This window comes from Neofelis nebulosa, chromosome 13 (genome assembly GCF_028018385.1).
Source record: "Neofelis nebulosa isolate mNeoNeb1 chromosome 13, mNeoNeb1.pri, whole genome shotgun sequence".
Taxonomy (NCBI): Eukaryota; Metazoa; Chordata; class Mammalia; order Carnivora; family Felidae; genus Neofelis; species Neofelis nebulosa.
The window spans coordinates 58,270,554-58,289,726 of record NC_080794.1 but is presented as its reverse complement, the minus strand read 5'-3'; the positions used below and the strand labels follow the sequence as shown (position 1 = coordinate 58,289,726).

Genomic DNA, 19,173 nt, shown 5'->3' with positions numbered 1-19,173 from the left:
TTGCTGAACAGCTATAAATAAAAATTTATTAAACTCAATCATATTACAAACACACTGGAAAAAGTTCATATTTAAAGGGAGCCCATAACAAATCCTTTTATGAAGGGTAAAATTGTCATACTGAATGATCACCCCTTGATTTACTGGTGCTATAAATGTGTATTTGCATAGGTTACATTTTCTTAAAGCAGGCTACAGTGATGTGATGGTCCTGGAAATAAACTCCCTTTGAAAACGTATCCTAGCTTTCCAGAGGGTGATAAACTCTGCCTACAGAGAAAAATTTAATTAGTTGGAAATAACGGACAGATCATTTCTTCTGACAGATGTATCTGTAAACATGGCTCCCTTTTCTGGGTAGAAGAAGCAGTGGAAAATTTTCCTCCATTCATTCCTAAACAGTGACATGTTATAGAGAATGGGGTTCAGGGCTGAGTTGGCAAACGTGAAGGCTACCACCCAGAAGAAGAGGGATGGCCAGATGACCAGGTCCTGCTTGAAATTCTGGATCAAGATGAGGAGGATGGTGATGATGATGGGGCTCCACATAATGAAGAAGGAGATCATGAGCAGGAAGAGGGTACGGAAGAGCCGGAAGTCCTGCTGGGACACGCGGATATGGTGGCTCTCCGAGGAAGCCAGGTTCACCGTGAGCCTTTTCCTTGATGCCTTTGTGATCTGCAGGAACACAAAAACAAAGCCAGAGCCACAATTTACTGCAGGATGTAGGGGGTTTGGGCTGAGGAGGAACAGAGCATCTAGGGGTTGGAATCTGCCGTCCCTGCTGCCCTGGGGCAACTTTGGAACTTTGTGTGGAGAGGGCCGGTCTCGGTGGCCTCGCAACTGCCCATACTTAGGATGCTCTGGGGAATAGGGCCCCTGGCTGGCCCCCTGGATATACGGCCCCCATCCGTATTGTAAATACAGTTGATGCAGAGGAGTGGAGAGGCTGAACTGAATGGTCTAGAAGAGAAATATGTGAATGGAAGCACATTGCTATGGTCTGAATGCATCCCTCTAAATTCATATGGTGGAACTAACCCCCAAGGTTACGGTATTAGGAGGCAGGGCCTTTGGGAGGTCATCGGGTTATGGGGACAAAGCCTTCATGAATAGGGCCCTTAAGAGAGTCCCAAGACAGCTCCTTCAGTCCTTCCACCATGTGAAGACAGCAAGAAGCTGGCAGTCTGCAGCCAGAAGAGGGCTCTCATCAGAACCTGACTGGGCTGGGACCCTAGCCTTCAACTCCAGCCTCCACAAGTGTGACAAATAAACTCCTGTTGTTTTTAAGCCACCCAATCTGTGGTATTTTGTTATGGCAGCCCAAACAGACCAAGACATGCATTTCCCCTATTATTTCTTTTTTTGAAAGTGGTAAGTAAGTAACTGTATAAAAGCAGTATGTGTTCAGGGCACCTGGGTGGCTCAGTCGGTTGAGCGTCCGACTCTTGATTTCGACTCAGGTCATGATCTCGTGGTTTGTAAGATTGAGCCCTGCGTCGGGCTCTGCGCTGACAGTGCAGAGCCTGCTTGGGATTCTGTCTCTCTCCCCCACTCTCAGCCCCTCCCCCACTCATTCTCACTCTCTCAAAATAAATAAACTAAAAAAAATTTTTTAAATAATAAAAAAAATTGAAAAGCAGGTGGTGTTCAAGGTATAAACTCAAGCAATATGATGCGGAAGGAGAGCAAATTAAAAATATAAGCAAGGCTTCTAGCTTCCTGTACCATCCATGTTCATTCCCTGGAAGGAACCCGTGACCAGTGTCCTGTCTGTCCTTCTGGGAACGCTCTCCCATCACACACATGCCTAGCAATGTGAACACAGACGTCTGCACTGTTGCTTTGCCCACATATGGGACCACGCCATGCAGCCCCCTCTTAACCCTTCTTCCTTTCCACTCAGCAGCAGGCCTTGGTGCTCATTCCATATAAGCCCAGACAGAAGGCACTTCATCCTTGTTATCTGGCAAGTGGCTGCATAGATTCCACACTGTGGCTGCACCAGGATTTATCCAGGCCCCCATGGATAGATATTTTACTTATTAGCCTTTTTGGAGGTGGGTTGTGAGGGCCCTGGTTTAAGTGGCAGTCCACACACACTTGTCCCTTTCTCCTCCCCTCCAGGTTGTTGGGTGGCAGAGAGGGCAGTGGGAGATGGTGTGAGGGTGTGGCCAGTCTGGGCAGACAGGGAGCACTGAACCCCCACATCTGGTTCCTCTCCTCCCACAAGAGCAACTGAAATGGATTCTAGTCTTGCCGCAGGCCGCTGAGGTGGGGCCATGGAAGGCGGCCGAGACTGGAGGCTGCTCATCTGCCAGGCCACCTGCTGCCGGGAGCCAGCCTGAAAGCGAAGCTGCTCTGGAAAGGGCCCACAATGCCTGGCGTGCATGCCATTTGGGAATGAGTCCCTGATCAGTAGGGTCTGTTGGCACCACCAGCTACATGGAGACCAGAGGCCATGACCAACCGAAGGGGACGGTCACCTTACAGGGGGGACACATGAGGGATGACTCCATTAGCGGCCTCATCGTGTACACTGTCCACATTGCCCTGCCAAGATGGATGGAGTCCCTCATACCGTGTCTTACACATATTTTTGAATGATGTTGATGTAAATTCATATTTATTAAGCACTGACTTTGTGCTAGGCTCTGTACATATCACTTGGCTTATCTCTCTACATTCTCCCAACAATTCTGGGACATAGGTACTTTGATGATCCCCATTTTACAGATGAGAAAACTGAGGCTCAGAGCGGCTGAGGAACTTTCCCACCAGTACCCAGCTAAGCAGCTGCAAAGCTGGGCTTCAAACTGGGCAGCCTGACTCTGGCCCATGCTGTTTTTTTTTTTAATTTTTTTTTTAACGTTTATTTATTATTAAGAGACAGAGCGTGAACAGGCAAGGGGCAGAGAAAGAGGGAGACACAGAATCGGAAGAAGGGTCCAGGCTCTGAGCTGTCAGCAGAGCCCGACATGGGTCTCAAACTCACAAACTGCAAGATCATGACCGGAGCCGAAGTCAGACACTTAACCGACTGAGCCACCCAGACGCTCCACTCCGTGCCATGCTCTTCATCTTAAACGAGTTTCTTCCTACCCTCTGCTAATCCCCACCAATGGAAATCCTTCTGTCTGGCCTATGACTCCATGCTCTGACGCCAGAAACCCTGAGAAGCCTTCCTAATTCATCTCCCACAAGGCATCTTGCAGTACTTTGTCTCCAGCATTCACGTGGCCCTTGCCACGTGGACCATGTGGTAGGTGCTGAAGCGTCATTGTTACCTCAGCCACCAGACTGCAGGCTCCACGGGCAGCCCTGTGGCTTCTGTGGCCTGGGGCTCTAGCAAGTGCCTGACAGTGACTGTGAAAAAACAGACAGAGAAATGGACTGACTCATGGGTCGAGTGAATAAGTGGTCGGGTCTGTTTTTAGCACTGACTGATGCCACCGTTTCCTCTGCCCATGGTTCCCATGACTTTCAGGGCGTGAGAAGGAAAATGGGCTCATTATAATCCAATGTGGCTCCTTGCTGCTTCCCACCCCACGTTAAGATGACAAGACTGGGTGACTTTTATCCAGGCTTTAAAATGTCTCTGTCATTGCACAGAATGCTTCATGTGTTTTAGGGGAAATTAAATGCTCAGCTAACTTGAGGATTAACTTTAATCCTTAAAACAAGCCTAGGGGGCAGGTCCCGTCATTACCCGACTTTGGGTATGCAAGATGAAGGCTCTGAGAGGTGAAGGAACACACTCAAGGCCTCATGGTCAAGGTGGAGGAGAAGTGCCCTTCTGGGGAGGCATCTGAGCTCTTCATCATGGGGCTACGGGGGAGCACAGTGCTCCCAGGGATGTGGTCCATGGCCACCTGTGTCAGAGTCACCAGGCGAGCACTTGGGACCACTGTCAGATACTCACTTTTGTGGGTCTGAGTGGGCCCAGAAAGCTGTACTTCTCACAAACTCTGAGTGATCTTTGCTGACTGAAGTATGGGAACCACTTATATAGGACAGCAGATTTGGAATTGCCCCACAGTTCTTCATAAACAGTCACTTTTTAAACAGTCCTTTTGAGATGGTCCTGAGGGAACCTTCTCTCTGTCTCACACCTCTGCCACTCCAGGCCACCACACCACGGTGCTGACAGGTGGGTGCAGGGGGAGGTGATTCCTCACTGACATGCTCGGGACCTGGGGGTTGGCTCTCCTTGGGGTGCTGCTTGGTCAAGCAGCAACACACAGATTAGAATCTTCAGACAACAGACTCCATCTTTCTAGAGGGCCCACCTCCCTCTCCATCACTGGCAAGCAGGCCCCAAACCTGGGGAATGAGGGCCAGGCATGGAGAAGGGGCTGAATGTTCATTACCTAACACCTCGGTGCTTAGCTAAAACAGAGTTCATTTCTCAGTTGAGCCCCGAGATGCATGAAAGTTTTCCAACTTCAAGCAGTACCCTCATTCTCTCATTCGGAAAATATTCATTGAGCCCCTACCATGTTGTGCCGAGTACTCTCATAGGTGCTGGATATACAGCCGGAAAGAAGGGAGCCCTGCCCCACCCCTCCCCGCTCTTCCATCTTAGTGTGTATCTGGAGAACGAGGAGGGGAACAAGAAAGGGTAGAAGCATCTCCTCTTGCTATGGCAGTGGTTGCTGGGTGACAATGTAAACCAAGCCCCAGAAGCTAGCATTGCCAGCCTGACTGAAATCACTTGGGAGTGACTGGGGGACTATTACCCTGGGAAACTATTGATTGGAAAAAGCCACTGGAGATGTATAGCACGCTTGAGTCATGAGCAAAGAGGAAGCAGGGAAGGCAGAACCGTGGATAAGGCCACTGCCCTGAGCACGTGAGGCAGCTTTGGAAGGGAAGTGCCCAGGTGAAGCCTGCTCTCCAGTCCTTGCCCAGGGCAGAGCCAGCAACCCCGACAGGGACTTTAGAGCAGTGTTCCCCGAAGGAGACCCATAGAGCACCAGTGCAAAGAGATGCTCTGTGGGGAGAAGGGGGTCTGTGGTCAGATTTAGTGGTGCTGCCTCCTCTATTCCTGGGTTGGAGACTCTCAAAGAACATTAGCCTGAGGCCTCCCAGACGTCCTGCTGCAAAGACACCTATTTAACATTGACTCATTGGTGGTTCCTAAACTCATTTGATCACGGACCCCTTTGTGATATCTAACAGCCCATGGAGACCTAGAGAGTGCTTTAGGGGAGATGCTGCTTTAGAGGAATAAAAGATTGGGGTGATTTCAAAGAGGCACTTCTCACGCCTATAGATGGAAACTGAGGCAGAGACAGTACCGACAGGTAAGAGGTAGACCTGGTGGGAAAGGGTTGGCAGATGCAGTTATGTGTCTTATGGTTTCTGATGATTTGTTAGTTGGGTCTCTATGAAAACAGCTGATTGACGCTGATGTTCAATTCATTTTACAGAGTTACGCTCATAACAGAAAAATTTCAGCTGGGAAGCTGATCCAGTGTCTCTGAGTTATGAGTATCATAGCGAGTATGAGCTCGTGGGGTGGAAAGTCCTTTTTTAAAGGTCTTATATTTGCATTAACATGATTTTCAAAACCACAACATTAGATAGCTTTCAGATTCAATTCTAGCAGCTTGTTCAAAATATTATCATATCCACACTCTCATTTTATTGTGTTTAACAACCCACTGAGGCCTGTTGACCCCCAGACAAAACTGAGGCCCGCAGTAGTTAAATGACTTGCCTGTGTTAAAGTCACACAGGAATAAAGCTTGGACTAGAAGCTAGGTCTTAGGACTTTTTGTTCAATGGTTTCCCCACTGTGCGAAAGGAGAAGGTAGAGTTGGCCATTTCACTGTGTTCCAAAGTTTGTCTTACTCATTCAGTGAGTGTTTGCTGAGTATCCACAATGAATAAGCCAGGCTCTGTGCTAGGCATGGAGCTATAGCAGTAAACATAAGAAAGTCTCGGCCCTCATGGAGACTGCATTCTAGTGTGCAAAACAGATGCTTTACAAATAAATACACATAAATGGAATATGACAGGCATGGTAAGTGTACAGAAGAGAAATATATCAGGGTAATGAGGGACTAGAGAACGATGAGAAGGCACTCTGGGGAAGAGCCTTCTGAGCAGAGACCTAAATGGAGTGGGGGAGTGGCCCACACAGAAATTGGGGGAATGGAGATCTGGGAGAGGAAATCACAGGTGCAAAGGCCCTGAGGCAGCTGTGTGTCGGCATGTGTGAGGAGTAGCCGCCAAGGTGGACACAAGAGAGAGTGAGAAGATGATGTGAGAGGGCAGGCAGGGGCCAGATCACACAGGGCATCAAGGTGAGGGCTTTGAGTTTTGCTCCACACATGAGGGAAGTGATGGGGTCTAAATGGTATCTTCGAGTCACTACTGAGAGCACTGTTTCATAACGGTGAGTCATGATAGATATTCTCTTTCACCCAGGAGCAGTCTTGGGGTCTGTGATGGGAGGAACTGAAGGCTGGCCATGGGTTTATATCAAAGTGTCTGGAAAGTGATGAACAGGAATCTAAAGGCTGATGGATATGAGGACCCCTCCCCCAACTCATCAGGGCTCTTGGGGTCTCCTGGAATGTTTCCGTGTGGGCCCTGGCCTGAGAAAAAGATGGAAGAGGGTGGGAAAACCTTTCCGTGGAATAAGTCAATCCTCCCTCAGAAGGCAGCTGAGTCGTCTCAGGTGAAGTGCAGTGGGGCAGACCAGAACCCTCGTGGCCTGCAAGGAACTCAGGAGCATGACCGCCCTGCCCGAGCGTCGGCTAGGAGCTCTTGCCACGCTCCAAATCTGGACTCTGCAGTTTATTCTCTCAAAAAAAATCTCAGGGATACCTTTTCCCAGCATGCTCTGAGGGTAGGGTCAGAGGAACAGCCATGCCTAACAAATAACAACAGATGTAGTCTACTCACCCCCCGCTACAGGCAGGCACGGCTCTGTGGGTCCCCGGTAGTATTCCTGACGTGTCTCCCAACAACCCTACACTGTCCGAGTTATCATCACCATTTTGCAGATGAGGGAACAGAGGTCCAGAGAAAGTGAGTAACTTGCTAAAGGCCACACAACAAGGACTCAAAACCGGGTTACTGGAAGAGCCCTTTATGTCTCCATGTCTGCCTTTCCTAGCCCTCTCCTCTTCTCTCTTCTCCCCCTTATTCACTTCTTACGTCCGTGCGGTGTTCAATGGTTTGCCAAGCATTTTCACACTGAGTTCTAGCATCACTCTGTCCTGTGTACTAGAGGCTCACTGCATCGAGCAGCAGTCCTGTTGTCTGTCTCCCCTTCCCCTTCCTGTGTTGGAGCTCCTTCTGAATAGAAAAACGTGACCTGCTCACTCTTGACCAATCTCCACTCCCCACCAGCACTTTGCAGAGAGTAGATCCTCAACAAATGTCTGAGGAATTAAAGTGTTGGGACGCTGGGGCCAGACTGCCTGGGTTCAAATCCTGATACCACTGCTTATGAGCTTTGTGATCTTGGGCAAGTTACTTACCCTCTCTGCATTGGTTTCTTCATCTGTAATTCTTATTAGGATTAAATGAATTCGTTCCTGACACATTTTAAGTACTACACAAATATTTGTTAAATCATTTTTTAAAGGATTCATTTTAAATTTCTCTTCCTTATTCCCTCACTTCTTTTCTTTTAAGGTAATAATAGCTAACACTTACATAGCATTTACACATGCCAGGCCCCTACTGCAAGCACTTTACAGACCTTGGCTCCAGGCCTGAATCTGCCTCATACCCTTGAACAAGCCCCAGGCTGGATGTCACTAAAGTGGGTCACAAGTCAATCGGTGGGGAACAGTCTAGGGAATAGATTGGGGATCCATCTCCCACAGGACCCAGGATTAACAGACCCGGATAGAGGCTGGCCTGGTTCTGAGCAGCTAAGAAGGTTCTAGATCCTCAGCTACAAAGAAAAGGCCATAAAAAGTAGCCAGATAGCAAGCAGGACCTACAGGGCTCCGCTTCGATAAAATTGTTTGCCAGATGACCTGTAACATGCAATAAAACAAGATTCAACAACTGTAAACCTTCAAGAGGACTCAAGGTTTTGCATGAAACCTTCTGAGATGAGCATGAACATATATGTACATGCTACTTGCCTGAGCCAGAGCCGTACATGTGAATGGGCCACCTCAGGAGGTGGGACACAGGCTGGCAGGGTCCTTTTTACGTCCCTGTACATACCTCCAAAGTAGACATTACTTCCTGGCTCAGCGCACTTTTGAAAAGCACCTTCCCTGGGAGTGTGGGGTAGCAATGGGAAGGTACCAGGAAGGGGCTTCTGGGAATATTCTGTTTCTCGGTCTGTTTCTGGAAGCTGCTTCTAGGAGTCAGCTGTGCACGCATGCTGGGGATGCTTTTCTGGATGTATATAATACTTCAATAAAAAGTTTTTAAAAGTGTACGTTCTCTATCACCATATTGCTATCTGTGATGGGGTAACAATGGACTCAACCCAAAAGCCCATAAAGTGAATTATATCACATCTGTATGATGGAAGACCATGAAGCCATTAAAAAGAATGAGGCAGAGATATGAGAGCAAACATGGAAAGATATTCCAGTATAGTGTTAAGCCGATAAAGGAAATTACAGAGCAAAGAGTGTTATCTCAAATCTGAAACAAACAAACAAACAAACAAACAAACAAACATTGGGTTGACCCATGGTGAGTAGTTGATATTCGACCATTTTATATGGTTTATCATACATATATAACATACATTCATTATACTCATGGCATAAAAATATGCATATAGGCACATCTATAAAAAAAGTAACCTGAAAAATACACTTTGAACTGTTAATGGGAGTAGATGTTTAGTTTCTGTATCACACATTTCTATATGTCTTTAATTTCTTTTAATTTTTTTTAAGTGTATTTATTTTAAGAGAGAGCACAAGCAGGGGAGGGGCAGAGAGAGAGGGGAGAGAGAGAACTCCAAGCAGGCTCTGCACTGGCAGCGCAGAGCCCTGATGCAGGGCTCAGACTCACAAACCGTGAGATCATGACCTGAGCCAAAATCAAGAGTCAGATGCTTAACTGACTGAGCCCCTCAGACACCCCTTCAGTTTAATTTTTTGTAATGAGCTTTGTATTACTTTAGTGATCAGCAAAATTAGTAATAATAATAATAACAATCACAAAGATATAACTTTAAAAAAAAATTACATTCTCACTCCTTAGTGTTGCAGAGGGGGTAGACCTGGGCAGCGAGCCAGGCTTGGACCAGCGTGAACTCTGAGGTAACTTCACCCTGGAAAGGCTAAGATTCCATCTGAAATACCCCCGGCTTCGGTGCAGTTCAGCTGTGGCCCTTGAAGCACACATACCTGTAAAATCTTGGAGTAGCTGATCACAATGAGCAATCCCGGCATCAAGAAGTTCAAAGTAACAAACGACACATCCCAGGAGATTTCTCCAGCGATGCTGGGCCAACTCAGTGTGCAAATCGGAATTTCCTGGTTACAAGAAGGAAGAAAACGTCAGTTAAGTGGTGGCTTCTTGTTTGGCTTGAGCTCAGTCCTAGTAGGAGGGTACCTAACCTGTTACACTGTTGTGTCACCGTTACACAACCAGGTTGACAGGATACCCCCGCATCCTTTCCCCTGCCCACACAAACACCCCGACAGGCCCTCAGAATACCCATAATTAATCCTCCCATTCTCCAGGAGACTCAGCTGGGTGTCAGGGTCACATGCAGGTAGCAGCTCAAGTTAGCTGCAGGCAGGACTCCAGGCCCAGTGCTCTTTCCCCTCCTGAACTGAGCTGCAAAGAGCCCTTGAGCCTTCTCTTCATTTTACAGGTGAGAACCTGAGCCCTGAAAGGCCACACAGACTGGAAGCGACACGCATATGAAAACAGGCAAGAGGTTCCGGTGCAGTCACACTGGGACTGCTGAAGGCACCAGAAACAACATTGAGGCGTCATTTAAGGGAATGACGATGTCTAAAATGTGTCAAGCCGCATCAGAGACGGCTGGGGCTTACTCCAAGACAATACTGGTGCCCAGACTTGGGAGCTCTTTCCTCCTGTGTCCCTCCTCCAGGGGAGCACGCTACAGCCCCGTACAATTCTCCATCATTCAAGATGTAAAACCACTGGAAAGGGGTGGAAAAGCATGCTTTGTGGCCTTTGCTGCTGTCAGTAGGCTGGGCTGAATTCAAACGTTTGACAGTAATTACACACCTTGAAGCATATAGGGACCTTCTTACATGGTTACTAGGAGCTGCTGGAATAATCCACTCCATCGATAGGTCAATGGTCTGCCTGTCTGTTTGTCTGTCTCTCCTCCCAAACAAACTCCTCATGCGTGCTTGACTGTAGGAACAGAACTTTAGAAAGCAAGTTGCCCTAAACACTCCTGAACGTGTAGAACAGACTTTTAAGAGCACATTTTGTGTACAAAGAGCACATTATTGACCTCTGGTGGACAAGGCATCTTAACCAACGGGGTAGTAGTATTTTTTTAATGTTTATTTGTTTATTTTGAGAGAGAGTGAGTGAGCAGGGGAGGAGTAGAGAGGGGGGGAGAGACAGAAAATCCCAAGCGGGCTCTGAGCTGACAGCACGGGGCTTGAACTCATGAACCATGATATCATGACCTGAGTCAGACGCATAACTGATTGTGCCACCTAGGCGCCCCAATGTAGTAGTATTACTTATAGCATCATTCATTTATTCATTCAGCCTATATTTATTGAATGCTACACTAAGTAAAGGCAAAGAACTTTCCTCATGTATATCACAACTGAGTGGTCAAATTCAAAATGCAGCCAAATAGTCGCTTCTTTTCCTATTAACAGAAAATAGTAAGTCTGATATTCACTGAGCACTTATCTATGCCAGGAAACACTTTAAATACATTACCTCATTGAATGTTTGTAGCATCCATATTGAAATGCATATTACTATTTTTCCCACTACACCGAGCAGAAAACTAAGGCTTAGAAACACCCTCCTAAAACAATAGTTTAAAGGTGTAGTACTTTTTAATCATAGAATATCTTCCCATGAGAGCTAAGTAGTTATAAAAGAAATCCAGAGACATACCAAGAAAACTCTAAGGCAAGTCAAGCAGGGAAGAATGCCCAAGGGCCCCCAACTCTTTCCAAAAGCCTTCTCCAGAATGTCTGCCAAAATCTCTCCAGGCTTAACATGATTTTGTAGAAGAATACGTAATGATAGAGCTGGGTGTTCTCCCTTCAATAGGGGCAAAAAACTAGATCCTCAAACGATCTGCTTTGCCCAGTGCTGTTGAAGAAAATGTGTAGGTGTGAATGAACAGATATACACCTACGCACGTGCACACACACACACACACACACGCATATGCATAGAAAAAAGACTGGAAGGATACAGTCCAGAAAATTAAGTGTCTGTTTCCAGGTGGGACTCAAGTTATTTTTGTTCTTTCTAAATCTTCTAGAATGTGCCAAAAAAAGGGCGATAAACGTTAATTTTTTTTAAAAATGATGATCAAACATGAAACCATGATAGTTTAGCAGACCTAACCAGCTATTTTTTCGTTTCAAACACAATGAACGCATCCCAATTTCATGACTCTGAGGAAGATGCTCTTTCACCTTTTGATTTGTAGCACTCACCCCAGGCCCAGAGTGTGATAAGGAAGTGAGATAAGAACTTTGCACAGCACCTCACACATGACCGAAGAGACAGTGTGGCTGGCCTGTGTGGACTGAATCATTTATATGCTCTTTAGAAAGCTTTATATGGTACCATTGTTTACGCGCAGAGTTTATTCTCATTAAGAAATTTAACAGCAGGCGCCAGGCCCAAAGTCAGTGAGCTGGCTTGGTATTATAATTGCGTTTTTGTGGGAAAATCCATCTGACTTACGTTATTTTGATTCTAGGTATTCTGACCCAGGCTGTGACTTAAGAGAGAGTGTGACAGTGAGTCAACTCTGGACGGCGGAGACATGAGTCTTATAATATTCTCTGTACTTTTTCTGCACATTTTGGAAGTGTTTCCTGATTTTAAACAGGAAATTTGAAAACCAGACGTGCTAGGCGCATTTATGACTGAGCTACAGAAGCAGAGTGGCCGAGTCAACAACTGTTCTTTAATTGGTTTGTTCAATCACTCACTGACTCCAGCCACAGTGGCAGCCACAGTGAGGATGGGCAAGGTGAGGCCCCTGCCCTCGAGGAGGCTATGATGTGCTTAAGGAGAGAGAGAAGGGCTAAGAAACTTCAATACAGGGCAGCGAGCTGGCAATGCCCAGAGCTACAGATGACGGGAGAGCACAGTCACCAGGGAGAGTGGCCTCCCGGAGGGGTTGTGTTCACTGTGCCCACAGGCATGGGGCTTCGGTCAGGAGAATGGGGAGGCTGGAGCTCGGGACAGGACAGGAAGGGACAAAGTCAGGAGGCCACGTACAAGGGTGTTATGTGGTTAAGTGTGACTTGTATCCCCATCCCAACCTCTACCTCTCCCTGGCAATCTCATCCATTGCCATGGCTTCGTTTCCAAGTTGCAGCTGCTTTTTCCAGCCCTGTCTTGTTCTGTCTTCAAAACAGGTCCCAGTGTCCTGAGGACATCTCTGAAGGATGCCTCACAGGTATGACAAGGCTCCAATGTCCCACCCCAGAAGGCTCCACCTCCTGCCATCACTGACTCGGGGCCTGGAGAAGCCATTCCCAATGCTGCCAGCAACCTGAGTACGGGCCTTCTGCCTTCTCCTCCCTGCCTTCTGCCTTCACAGATACCCAGTGGACCCACGTATTTCATTCTCACTGGCCCACCCTTCCCGGACCTGGTCCATCTCTCACCTTGGAAGTCCAAACTCTCTAAAGGACCACAGCTGGCCCTTCTCCAGCTGGCCTCCACCAACCCTTCCGGCACCATGTCTTGCCAACCTGTGGACTCTTTCCTCTGCTTGTAATGTCCCTCCGGTTCCCCACGTCCTTGTCTGGCTAACTACCTTTTGTCTTCACACGCAGCTGAGACATCACCCATTCTCTTCTAAGAAGACCCCCGGTGGCTGGGGGTATCTGTCTACAGGCACCGCTCCACGCTGCCCCCTCTCCACACTGGCTAACTTATTTGCAGATGCCGCCTGATTCCAGCTGTTCCCCGTCATCCTTCTGTAATGACGCTTCTTGGAGTACCGTCGAGGATCCCTTTGTAAATCATTCTCCCTGTTCCACCTCTTCAAACAAAATGGGAGACTTCGAGATCACTTGAAGGAACTGGGAATCCTAGTGGATATCTCCTTGTCTCTCCGCTTCCCAGCCAGAAAAGAAAGAATATATCAGTGCAAGAGATGAACTTTCTTATATCTTAAAGGATCCTCTACTACTAACAAAGGCAAGCAAATTGCGTTGATCTCCTCAGCTAGTTTGCACTCAGCAGAGGCACCGTGACATGATTCGCCTGGTGTTAAATTGGGGCAGAGCATTAGGACCAAGGGCTCCCAAGGAAATGTGAACTTGCAGGAAGTGGCACAGGAGTGGGGCGGGGGGAGTTGGAGGGGGGACACAGAGCCAGGCTAAATTCTGGTTCCATCCCTTGCCTGCTCTGGGACTTTAGGCATTTTCCCCTTCGGAAGATGAACAAACAAACACCTGTTTGTAGGATTTCTGTGAGAACCAAACTGTGCCAGGATCCGAGACCGTCTGCATTCTCATTACCTGCACCTCCTGGAACAGGACAGTGTCTCGGTCACATGACTCATGATGAGGGCAGGGGGCACGGGTGCTCAGTAAATGTTTGTACAATGAATGAGCAGCACATTCTGGCCGGGGTGCACGGTCCCCCCCAGCCTGCCATTGAGGCCAGCGCCCCGCCGGGGCCACAGCATACACAGGCAGGAATCCCACTGGACCAGGCTGAGGTGACCTGGCTGAGATGTCTGTGTTGCCAGGATGTGCCCACCCCCTTAAAACGGCAGCCTATTATCTTACTGCAATCAGAAGAATTACACTATTTGAAGAATGTTTGAAATATTTATAACCAAAGATAAGGAAACTAATAATAGCTGGCAATTCGTGAGTGCTTAACTGTGTATGTGCCAGGTGGTGGCCCATTTACAGAACATTAGTCCCCATGGCAATCCTATGTTAGACTGTTATCACTCCCATTCTGCAAATGGGGAAAGGAAGGTATAGAGACATGGGACCACTTGCCTCTGGCACACAGCTCCTAAAGGGCTGACATTGGAATTCAGACTCAGAACGTCGGACTCCAAAGCGAACGCACGCTCCTAATACCGAATTATCTAGCGTTTTCAGCATGCCTATTATTTCGTCATCCCTTCAGGGAAGGGCTAGAGAGCCTGGTCACCCTGGATTGTGGGCACCCGCTGCCCAAATGGGCAAAGGTACTCATGTTCCTGTTTTGGGGAGGAGGGGTGCTCAGAATAGCAGAAAGCTCTGAGACATACTGTTTCCTTGGCCAGCGCTCCTTGAGAGGAGGCAGCCAGTGTGTGCTTGGGGTTACTTAGTTTCCTCGGCCGGTGGTTTGGGTAGGAAAGTGTCTCCCATCCAAAACCTCCATATTTAGTGTCCAAGTGGGAAGGGGCAGGCAGAATCTAGACAGGAAGCTGGGAACAGAGGATTGAGAAAACAAGCTTTTGCTAATTTTAAATGTGAGACTCCATTCAGTCTAGCCTAGATCCTTCTCTCTTTTTTAAAATGGCCATACTCCGCCCCCCCCCCCATTTCTTATTCTTTCCAACTTATTTTTTCAACCCTTCATCCTCAGTTTGCTCACCTGTAAAATGAGTTGTTTCGTACATGCTCAGGTCACAGCCCTTGAGGGACAGGGGAGTTCCTTGGCTTACTGGCAGGTGCATGCGGTGGGGGTGCGGGTGGGGCAAAGACAAAGAGGATGGAGAGCTGGAAAGGACCATGCTGGTTTTTCATTCCAAGCTCCCTGACCCCACTTCTACTAATGTCAGGGAAGAGGGCTCCTGCGGCCGACTCACCTGACCCCCAGTCTTCTCCAGTGCTCTCCCAGTGGTTTTGTCCAATCCCTCTCCCTCTCTTATGATCAAGGAGGTGTTTCTGCATTAATACAAGAGGGGTCTGTGTGCTCAGCCCCAAAGGAGACGGAGTGAAAGCCACCACAACACGAGTCTCCATGGAAGCGCTTTGCAGCACAGCTCTGGTCATCCCGGAAGTGCCGGAGAGGGCTCTGACCAGAGGTACCTTCCACCAGAGGTGCAACTACAGAGTGACCAAACAGGGAGGATCCCTCCATCTGAGCGAAGGCCTTCTTGCTCAACAACCACCTGTGTCCATGTAGGCAAGCAGTTACAGTCTGGGCTTTTGGCTGGGAGGGGACAAGAACCTCACTTTTTTAGTGCTATTTGCCAGTTAAGTATAAGTGTACCTAAAGCAATTGTAAAAGGGAAGGGCATAAGGTACATGTCTGGAACATGAGATACCCGTAAGATATATTCAATTTGATCTTTAATTTCCTGAGTGTCATTTTGTCTGTAAGAAGAAAATGGGGAGAAGTCCCTCAAGATCTGTGAAAATACAGAAACACTGTGACTCAGTGAGAGAATAACTTAAAAAAAAAAATCCAAAGATTGAGGGCAGAACCCTAGCCTCCAGCTGATCCAGTGGATCTGGGGTGAGCCTGGCCTTCTGCTTATTCTAGAAGCATCTAAGTGACCCACCCTGATTCTCAGGTATAGCTGGGTTGAGGAGGACAGGGCTGCCCACTAAGTTAGGGTCCTTGGCCCACCACACCAAAGGCACCCCACCAACTCAGCCGATCCCAGCTATACTGGCCCGCACTTGAGGGGTATGGCCACAGGCTTACATGTTCTTTGATGAAGTGCCATGGGCCTGACATGGTTCCTGCCTATTAGTCATTCAAGGCCTTAAAACAAAACAATCAAATAATCCCATGCAAATGGGATTAAAAACAATGTATCCCATGCAAAAACCAAACTATTAGGAAAGAGACTTGTAGATTTCATCTGTGTGAAAAACAAAAAATAAAAAAGGATAGTGCTTATACAGGATGCAGACTTCTCCCCACACCCCACTAAGAGGACTGTGTGAGAGACTGGTCTGGGGAAAGCCCCAGAGAAGCCCATCTCTGTGTCCATGCTCCAGAGGATACACCCAGCGGAACATCCCCTGGTGGGACTGTCCACTTCCGTAGTGAGAAGCCTTCCCCCAGGTTACATCTCATCCCCGTGCCTTCCTACCTTCTCACTCCCTTCTGGTCACTGTGCAGGCCTCTCTTTGGGACTGTGGTTTGTGAGGGTTTTGCTCAGGTTAGAAATCCAGCGAGTTGTAGAGAAAGGGAAGGGGTGAAGAAACCAGCTTAGAGCAGACCCTGTGAGAGGCTGAGCCTGGAGCAGGACTCATCCCTTCCTTTACGGTGCACAGACCTATGTCCTCTCCCTGTCCCTCCCCATGAGGCGTAGAAAACCCAACACACTGGGATGACAGCCAGAACAGGCGGCCACTGTCCTACACCCGGCCCGTGCCCACAAGTCATGAGCTGAATCAAACTGCAACAGCGCAGTGGGGCAGCAACGCCGACAGACCTGGACCTCGATTCTGGACTGCGCAACTGGAGTCACCCTCGAGCCAATGTCATGAACTGTCCGCAGAACCTTTGTCAGGTTGTGGACCCCCACTGAGATCCTAATGACAACTCTGGGCATACTACTCAGAATAAAGCTCTGGCAGCCTCTGGAACCTGCAGGACGTTTGGGGCGCTCAGGGTACTCTGAAGCCACCTGTCCCCCAAGGCTCCCAGGGCAAGGTCCTGCGGTCTAGTGTAATCCTTCTGTCTTGCAGTTGGAAAAGCTGAGGCCCTGGGAGGGGGAGTCACAACACCCCTGGTGGCAGCGTTGGGTCTGGGGTCCCTGGGTCTCCAATGCCCTTTCTCCCTGACTCTGGAAAGCAGGACACTTACCCAGCCTGTACTGAATCTGCCGTGCACGATCTCAACTCCAACTCGCACCAAGGATGACATACCCTGAGCAAGTCATTCCCCTGTGTGCCTCAGCTTCCCCATATGTAAAGTAGATGTGATAGCAAGAGTACCGTAGCACCCTGCCAGGAAACAGAATTCAACATACGGCAATGCGATTAGCCATTCCGGACCCTCGAACTTCCATCTGACTGGCCGCTAAGCTCTCCGTTATTTCACTGACCTCGAAATGAAGGGTGCACTTTACAGGCATTTGGGGGACTCCACTTACAAGGTTTTGGAGGGCGTTTATGGGACCTACGTCGCTGCGGTGAAATTTAAGAGCTAAAACTTCAGAGCGCAGGGCACAGTGTCACAACTATTAAGCGCAACAAATGGCCTGTGATTGTTTTGTTGTTACTGTTCTTCATCGTCCCTGGTCGCTGTTTCCGTCGGACCCCCGCCTGCCGGCCCGCCCCAGACACCGGCGGGGCGCGCACCGCCCGGCGCTCACCTGGTCCCGACCGGAGAGCCGCTGCGGAACGACTTGGAAGAAGACGCAGAGGGGCAGCGCGGCCAGCGCCGAGTAGCCCCAGATGAGCGCCAGCAGCGCGGCCCTCGCCCGCCGCCCCAGGCCCCGAACGCCCCGCTGCAGGCGAACGATGCACACCATGCGCTCCAGGCTGACGGCCGCCAGCGTGAGGATGGTGACGCTGCCGCTCAAGCTCATCACGTAGAAGAGCAGGTGGCAGGCGACCGGGCCCAGCAGCCAGGCCTCAGTCCATCGCACAGCCAGCACCGGCGGGATGGCGCTGGTGAAGAGCAGGTCCGCGCAGAAAAGGTTGAGCACCAGGCAGGCGGTGGTGCCGCGGCGCCGTCGGCGCGCCACCAGCACCAAGGCGCACACGTTGCCCAACAGCGACACCGCAAAGATGAGCGCCAGCACGACCGTCTCCACAGCGGTCAGCACCAGCCGGTGGTCTCCCTTGACGTCGGAGAAGAATGGGAAGCGGGTGCGGTTGGCCCGCTCCAGGCTGCGCGGGGACCCAGTGCCCGCCGCCTGCGCGCACTCAGGGGACATGCCCTGTGCCCGGCGGCCCGCAGCCGTCTGCTAGCGCGCTCATCTGGGAGGCGACTGAGCGCCAAGGCGGGGAAAGAGGGAGGGAGGCGGTTGCGACATCTCCCCTCTGGCCCCCTCCCGCCGCAGGAGCGCCGGCGCTGGGCGTTGTGAGCTGAGCCTGGGGCGCGCGGGAACGAGGAAGTGCCAGGCGTCGCCACTGGAAACACCCCGGCCTGGCGAGAGGTGGCGGCCGCTGCGGAGGCCTCACGCCCTCGGACTGTTGGGCCAGCGCCCGAGGGTCTTGGAAACCCCACTGGGAGAGCCCCCAGAACCCCTGCAGGACCTCCCCAGCTTCCTTCATCCTCCAGGGGCATCCCGTGTCCGAAACCTTGAAACCACCGATTTAAGTAAAATTGATTTAAGAGTGTCAGAGCTGGACTTTGGAGATCATTTTGTCCTGTGTTGCCCAGACTTCATCAAAGAAGCCCCTCGGGTCCGGGGGTGGACTCCAAAGCACTTTGCAATGGGGCCACACCTTTTTTTTTGGGGGGGGGGGGAGGGAATCATTTGTTTTAGCATTGCTTAGTAACATGTGACATTGGGGTGAGTTATTTTATTTCTCTGTTCCCCAGTGTTTTTTTTTTAAATCTATAAAAAGAGAATAAAATATCTCATCGAGTAATTTTAAGGATTTTATAAAGAGATTAACACTTGGCATATAGTAATTGCTCTCACACACAATTATTATTTACTATAATAAATTATTAGTCTTCAATTATTAGTTATTATAATAAAAATGCATGTCAATTTTGCATTCTGAGCAACGAGCGATGATATAAAAATGCTCTCGTGTAAAAGGAAAAATCTTGAATAAACTTGACACCCCAGAAAGGCAAACTATGCTAGACCTCGAGGTGTATACACAGGCTGTGAATGTGTCTCAGCACCCCAGTTTGAGAAGCACAGGGCAATCCAGGGCTTACAGATAAGGAAACTGAGGCATAGAAGAAGCGACTTGTCCAAGGTGGCCCCTGGTTAGTAATAAAAGCCAGGTCCCCTGCCCCTGCCCCACGAGTTTCCACCACACCCATCGTGTCTAGTTTTCTGTTAAATTAGGCCGTTAGAGAATGAAAAATGTGCCTGTGGCCCTAGACCCAGTGACTACTTCCCTGGCCAGCCACCCCCCCCCTCCC

At 49.2% G+C, this 19,173-nt stretch overlaps 1 protein-coding gene across 2 annotated transcripts; it reads right to left on the bottom strand.

The window, feature by feature from the left end:
• On the bottom strand, window positions 1–18,076 carry FFAR4 (free fatty acid receptor 4). 2 transcript variants are annotated; one of them, XM_058697193.1, is made up of 3 exons: window positions 17,591–18,076; window positions 9,348–9,476; window positions 1–678 (listed from the first exon to the last, which is right to left on the bottom strand). In XM_058697193.1, the coding sequence occupies exons 1-3, from the start codon at window positions 17,999–18,001 to the stop codon at window positions 289–291; spliced, it is 930 nt and encodes a 309-aa protein (XP_058553176.1). In that variant the 5' UTR covers window positions 18,002–18,076; the 3' UTR covers window positions 1–288. The 2 variants fall into 2 exon arrangements, with proteins under 2 accessions (XP_058553176.1, XP_058553175.1); XM_058697192.1 differs by having other exon boundaries at window positions 17,435–18,074.
• Between the last annotated feature and the right edge of the window lie 1,097 nt (window positions 18,077–19,173).

Bases quoted from the DNA above. Each gene is read 5' to 3' on its own strand.
- FFAR4 (XM_058697192.1), bottom strand. From the start codon at position 18,001: ATGTCCCCTGAGTGCGCGCAGGCGGCGGGCACTGGGTCCCCGCGCAGC. The intron at 9,477-17,434 runs GTGAGCGCCGGG...TCTTGTAACCAG, and splicing joins GGCTCTCCGGTCGGGACCAG to GAAATTCCGATTTGCACACT. The intron at 679-9,347 runs GTATGTGTGCTT...GTGTTCCTGCAG, and splicing joins GCTACTCCAAGATTTTACAG to ATCACAAAGGCATCAAGGAA.